The 7,263-nt window shown below is 35.6% G+C and overlaps 1 protein-coding gene across 1 annotated transcript in view; it reads left to right on the top strand.

Moving 5' to 3' along the window:
- The first annotated feature begins 1,415 nt into the window (after nucleotides 1–1,415).
- Nucleotides 1,416–7,263, top strand: part of LOC133336828 (dynein axonemal heavy chain 8) — a 28,988-nt gene continuing 23,140 nt past the window's right edge. The window contains exons 1-7 of the mRNA XM_061545107.1: nucleotides 1,416–2,510; nucleotides 2,566–2,669; nucleotides 3,125–3,294; nucleotides 3,342–3,487; nucleotides 3,545–3,915; nucleotides 3,971–4,577; nucleotides 5,608–6,185. Coding sequence (XP_061401091.1) covers nucleotides 1,416–2,510; nucleotides 2,566–2,669; nucleotides 3,125–3,294; nucleotides 3,342–3,487; nucleotides 3,545–3,915; nucleotides 3,971–4,577; nucleotides 5,608–6,185 — 3,071 coding nt within the window. The remainder of the gene's footprint in view (nucleotides 2,511–2,565; nucleotides 2,670–3,124; nucleotides 3,295–3,341; nucleotides 3,488–3,544; nucleotides 3,916–3,970; nucleotides 4,578–5,607; nucleotides 6,186–7,263) is intronic.

Genomic DNA, 7,263 nt, shown 5'->3' with positions numbered 1-7,263 from the left:
GCACGAAATTTGGCATAAAGTACTGAATTAGGTCAAGAATGCCGTATGCCAAAAATTGGGTCAGATTTATATATAGCTGCAATATATATTTTCGTCCGATTTTAGGTAAATGGGTCTCCAAAGTCCCTATATATCTTTCGATTTGGCATAGGGTACTGAATTGGGTCCAGAATGATGTGTGCTAAGTTTCGTGAAAATCGGTTCAGATTTAGATATAGCTCCAATCAGCAACGTACACAGGATTTCAATTCGCCGGGCCCCCCTGGCCGCCCCCTGCGTACGTCCCTGGCTCCAATATATATTTTCGTCCGATTTAATGTGCACTAAAGAACCAAAGATTGGCCGACCCGCACACAATTTTGGACAAAATACTGAAGTTACTATAACCTTTTGTGTGTCAAGTTTTCTTGAAATTGATTCAGATTTACATATAGCTCCTATATGTACATTCGCTAATTTTTAAGTAAATGGTGTACTAAAGACCCATAGCTAGGCCGATTGGCAAAACGTACTGAAATTAATTTGTCTGTTACCGTACTGCAAGAATCTACAACTTTTTACTACGATAATATGATATCGAAGAAAATAGTAAGATCTAGGATAAATTAAGTCCTTAATTTTCCTTGAAATCGGTTCAGATTTAGATATAGCATAGCTTCCATATATAATTTCGACCTATTCATGTTGATTGTAAACCCAATAATCAATGGTTACTTGATTGGTATTACATTTTAAACTGTGAACTTATAGATAAAGATCGAATTTTTATATTCGTTCAATTTCATGTCAATGTTCCTTCGAAAAGGCGACATCTGTAAAGATACATATGTAGACTATCCCCAAAGTGGTGAAGGGTATCATATAGTCGGCCCAGTCCGACTTTACTACTTTCCTTACTGGTTTATAATATTTTTCATAGTCGTCGACTTTATTAAATATATTTTTAATTTTTTAAAAAATATTTTCCATAGGCTAAGATTTTTTTTAAATATTTTTTATTTTTTCAACAAAGACTCGGATCAAAAAAATAGATTTCCATGGTTTCAATATAAGTGTGGATTTTTTAATATAGTTCCATGCTTCCAATATAGGCGTGGATATTTTTAAATATATTTCATAGACCCGACATACGATCTGATTCTGATCACAATAAATGGGAGTTGAGCATCCTTAAACCAAAGAGATATCAAAGTGTAAATAGGTTACAAATCGATTATGTAAGGGATCTGACAATATTGTCAGAGAAAATCGATATCAGTATTTAAAATTTTCTTATTGACATCTACGTCAATATCAATTTTCTATATACCTACATTTTATATAAATTTTTTCAAGAGCAAAGAAGGAAAATAATTTTCTTCCAGAAGGAAAAACTAAAAAAGCGAATTTTTAATTTTAAATAAAAATATCCCAACATGTCCTCGGAAGAGAAGAGAAAGAAACTCGATGAGCGTAATTCGTATTACATTCAGGTCAAGGCCATTGATCCGGATCGCAATATTAAGAAGCTGCGAAAAATATTCGGTGTCTCACATACCATACAGAAGCAGACTTTGCGTCGTCTCAGTGTAACCGATCAGGAAAAAGAAGAATTGGAACGTAAACGACTGCAAAATTTAAAGGAGCTGAGGCAGCAGCGCATCTCATCGTTGGGTGCAAATCATCGCTATATTTTGGAAATTGTTGCAGACCTAATGGGAGCTATGGAAACAGATGAAATTATAGCTGGTGTGGTGGATGATCCGGGATTTGTTGATTTACTCTCTTCGCTCTGCGAGAAAAACGGAATGCGTGCATGCATGATAAGCTATGCTGCCATGACGGGATATCCTCCGGATTCTGGTCGATATGTGGAAAGTATGAAACGACAAAGCGTATATCGTGCCATAGTTCAACGAAGTGACGATGTTCGATTATTCGGCAAATGGGTTATTCTGTATCGCAACAATAAAACCAAATCAATTGATAATCGTACAATATCGGAGGATATATCATTTATATCGTGGAAATCCGAACAAGCCGATAATTGTTTATTTATCATTAAGAATTTCATAGATCGCATTCTCCTAAAATCGGTTGAAAATTTCACCGAATTTGGCTATGCTGAATTTGAACAGAAACGTAAATTTTTCCACATCCTAAATATGTACAATGCCTTTTTGAAATCATCGGAAGCCACTGTATCCAGTCGGGTCAATTTCGAAGTGTCACATGAGCTTTTCAAAGGTTTCCTATTGGTGAAATTTCAAATTGAAGCCAGTTCAAAGGATGTCAATCGGGTGAGGCTCGTAGAGAAATATTTTAATTTATGGATGCGTCAAATACAGGGAATTCAGGTGGAGGGTAAACAAATCCAAAGAGATAGTCCCGACGTGGGACCGCTACAAATGTTGGTTCTGTGGCGTCGTATGTTGGCCCGTTATACCTCAATTAAGGAATTTGTTTCCTCGCAGGCTTTCAATAATCACAAACAATGTTTGACATTGTCAAGGTCATCGAAGCTATTGAAGGTGGGAGTGAAGATTATTATAAAATATGTATTTAAATATGAATTTATTTTTTCAGAAATGGTCGGAAATTGACAATCAAGTGACTTTGGTCTTAAACGAAGCCAAAGATAATGTTAGATATATAACTTCGCTACAAAAGTGCTGGGATCCTTTATACAGGTGAGACGATTGTTTTGTCCACTATTATTTATAATTAAAGTACTGGTCGTAGTTATGGACTAATGGTGCTCTCGACATGAGGGCATAGGTGTCATCCTAAAACGATAGTTCGGTTAATATTTAGGGTCCACCAATAGGCGTGGATTTTTTTAAAAATAGTTTCTCGTTGTCTACCAATGGACGTGGATTTTTTCAATATTTTCCTGTTGTGTACCAATAGGCGTGTTATTTTTTAAAAATATATTCCCGTGCTTTATCAATATGCGAGGATTTTTTAAAGATATTTTCTGGTCGCCATACATTTTAGTTTTAGTCGTACACACCTGTCTGTCGATTGGGCGCCATTGATATCTCACGAAATTATATAGAAACTATATCTACATTTGAATCGATTTCAATTTCGGAGAAACGTTTTCTATCCAAATTTTATCTTCTTCCTTTTTTTCTATTTTTAGATCATCTCCCGATGAAATAATTAGCAGTCTACCTGGTCTATTGATAGCGATACGCAATGTTTCCAAGGCGGCCCATTACTTCAATACACCAAGCAATGTAACGGGTCTCTTTGTGAAAATCTCCAATCAATTGACAATAGTTAGTAAAAACTTTCTAACCGATAATGGACGTCTGAATCTATGGACTATGTCACCAAAGAGGTTATTGAAAAAATAGAGAAATGTCGAAAAATTATCGAAGTCTACAAGGATCAATATCATACGACATGTCGTGATATGGCCGAGGCGGATGAGAAACCATGGATAATATCATCGGTTTATATTTTTACTTGTCTAGAGAAATTTCTGGAACGTTTGGATAAGGTAAGGTGACATCGAAAATCAGTTCATTTCTTTATTAATATTCTTCGGGTCCTTTAGATTAAATCGATTTGCATTACCGAAATAACCTATACCGTGTTCGATCGTATACGCATTAGCGGCATGGAGAAATTCAATGCGATAATAAAAAATGCCAAAGCGGTGATTAGTTCCAAACCCTATGATCCATTAAATTATCGCAGCGATACATTCGACAAGGACTACGAACGTTTCGTGAAAGATGTCGAAAAGGCCGAAGTCGGCATGCAACAGTTCGTAAAGCAACAAATAACGAATGTGCCAACAGCCGAATCGGTTTTGTTGATATTACAGCGATTTGAACGGCTGAACTTGGAATGTTTGTGTTTGGATCGTCGTTATTTGGAAGTCTGTGAAATGCTGGAAAAGGAAATGTTCCAGCTGAAAGATGTGTAAGGGGAAATTTTCATTTGGAATTTAAATAATTGCCAATCTCATTTTTTTCAGCTACAACGAGGAACGCGGAGATCCATATGTTTCCCGTAACTTACCACCCGTCGCCGGACGTATTATGTGGATACGTTCGTTATTCCAAAAAATCGATATACCCATGAAAGCTTTAAAGGAGCGCACCTGTGTTTTGGCCAACAAAAAAGCTCAACGTGTTGTCCGATATTATAATTATATCAATGGCATAATCTGCCATTATGAAATGACATATCACAAGGCATGGTTCGATTACGCCGAAGAAGTTCGTTGCCTGTTGAATTCACCGATTTTAAATTGTAATAAAGATGCTGCCATATATACGGTGAATTTAGATCCAGCCATAAGGCAGTTGATAAAAGAGACGGAATGGATGTGGAAATTGAAGTTGGAGGTGCCAAATATTGCCTCTGTCGTTACCTATTGTAAGGAGATTATATTGAGACCTGCAGAATCTCTGAAAAATGCCATACAGCAATTTGATAAATTGCGCCGCAGTATTACGCCAGTCTTCATCAACATAATGCGTTTTCGTTTAAAGGAGATATCGGTTTTGCTGAAACCGGGTCTGTCGACCATAACATGGCTATCGGAAAATTTAGAAGATTTTGTGAGAGGTGTGGAGGAGGTAGGTTGGAATTTTACAACTTTAATTAATCAAGTAAAATTGACCATAAGCTCGGTAGGGCATTCGAAATACCCATGGTTCGGGACGTTTATATCAAAACTATGTAATTTTTAACATCTGTCAGGACAATTTTATTCTGTGACAAAATCGAAGTACCGATTTACAGACAATCACATGTTCAGGGGAGGTAACGTCGCCATTAATCCAAATTTGAAGTGTTAAAAAGTAAAAAAGTGTCAGTCGGCGTTGCCGACAGCCTATGGTTTGTGAAGGTCTTCGTAATTAAATTTAGAAGTTTATAAAATATTGACCCTCTGTGGGGGAGGTACCAAAGGGAGTGGACTAATGAGTCCAAATCGCACTTGATCTAGCCTAGGTTGAGCAAAAATAGGTTCAAATCGGACATTCCATTCGCCTGATATTGGATTTATTGGATATTGAAAATTTTGACCATTCGTGGGGGAGGTACCAGAATGAGTGGACCAATGGGTTTCCATTTTCAAACTTGATAGGCATGGAAAAGGTTATAGCTTGTGCTAAGTTTGGTTCAAATCGGACATTCCATTTGCCTGATATCGGATAGTCCGTTATCATAGAGTAAATTTTTAGTACAATTTAGACTATTCGTGGGGGAGGTACCAGAAGGAGTTGACCTATATTCCCAATCTTCAGACTTGAGCTAAGTTTGGTAGAAATATTACGAGGTGCAAAGTTTGTATGAAATCGGTTACTCCAACTCAATAGGACAATTTTTCGAAAATCTTCAAAATACCGAAAGTAGGGATATACCGATATATGGGATCGACACCGAAACATTGAACATGACTGCAAAAAATACACTTGCTAGAGCGATTATAATATACAGACGGACGTGGCGAAATCGTTTACTTTATTCGACATAAACTGATTATTTCCCTCCCTCTATAATATGTTGGAGGTTATAAAAATAAAATCCAAATTAAAAATAAATGTGGACCAATTAGTTTGAAAAACATTTTCTTAATTGATTTTTTTTAATTTTCTTTTATAGAAAATCAATGAAGTATCGACATTTTATCAAACTATTCTGAACATCGATTCCATTCGGATAATGAATGAAATGAAATCCCTGCAACAATATATGTATATGTACACCCCCACAACGGGACCTGTATCCTCTGAAAAATTCTATGAAAACTGTAATAGCTTACGTTTGGAAATCGAAAAGGAATTGGAAAAGAAATCTGTGTGTATGGAACGAGCCGTTATCGATTTGTGTAATATGTTTGTAGAGTTATTGGATTTCGGGCCATTGGATTCGAAAGGACGAAGGGTTTTCCAATTACCACCAGATAAAATTAACGATTCAAATTGGCGTGAGGAGGGTGTTATGCCCATCGACAAATGGGATTGGATACAATTTCAGAAAATCTATCGTACAATCTATTTGGTACCCGATGACATTCTGAAAACTTTGCAATTTAAAAATTACGAAAATATCCGTTATGAGTTGCATCATTTGCGTAACGATTGCATGGATTTGTTTTCGTATTATAATTCGAAAATGATTCTAGCGCTGGTGGGATGTTCGAAACGTTCGTTGGACTATGTGCGTCAGACGATTTTGAGGTGAGTAAAACGATTATATTACTAAAATACATTTACTGCTCCAAATAGTTCATATATTGAAGAAAAAATCGGCTGAAATTAATAATGTTATTTAAAAAAAACTGATTTTAGTCTAAATTTAATAAAAATTTAAAATTTAGCTCAGCTTAACATAGAAAATAGAAAAATATTAAACAATTTGGAAACGAATTATAAATCTGCAAAATTTTTATAAAGACTATAAAACCCGTTAATTTAGGGATACTCGTTCCTTTCAAGAATGCAGGTTTTTATACCATCAGTTTGTTCCCGATTTTCAAATACCCATAGTTTTTGAAACAAGTATAATGCTCAATCATATCGATATCTATCTTGTCCGCCAGGAGGTTATTTATACTACGAGGAAACGAAATACCAAATTACAGACACTCAGGATGAACAATATGGCTATGACCTTCAGCATATCCAGAATGGCCGGGATGTTTAGAGATTTATTCGCCATCATTGACCATATGACAAAAATATTATTGGAATATCATATTTGGATATTTTATTTTCATTGTAAGCATATTCAAATATTAACGGCGATTCGAAAATTAACCAAATTTTCTAATCTAAATTCGATATTTCTGATTCTACATCCACATTCGTCCAGTAAATCTGCTGGTAGGAGATTAACTATGCACACTATATTATTTTGTTGTGCCAAATACGTAAAAACTTTAGTAAAAAGTGAACGGATCTTCTAAATTTTTGATAATAAAACCGGTTTCAATGCCTTGTATGCAATCTTTGTAATGATAATGATTGTAAACAAATGTGTTTGATTTATTGAGCCGGTTATGATCTGAATATCCGGTTCAAAAATTTAGAAACCCGATTCTTTTTTCCTCCGAATTTATTTTATACGTATTTGGCATAGCTATCTCTTCGAGCATAATAGGGTAAGCAGCAAAAAAAATGATCACGCCATGTCTCCGAACTTTGACCTCTGATGTATTTTTCCTCCTGGAGTTTTCATATACTTACCAAGGTCTTTCATCCCCAATAAAAAAATTTTCCACCGTCTAGACCATTACCTCGATTTTGTCGCACAGTG

Source organism: Musca vetustissima, unplaced genomic scaffold (assembly GCF_032173495.1).
Source record: "Musca vetustissima isolate MV318-11 ecotype Yass unplaced genomic scaffold, APGP_CSIRO_Mvet_v1 utg6369, whole genome shotgun sequence".
Taxonomy (NCBI): domain Eukaryota; kingdom Metazoa; phylum Arthropoda; class Insecta; order Diptera; family Muscidae; genus Musca; species Musca vetustissima.
This window is presented reverse-complemented; position numbering and strand designations above follow the sequence as displayed.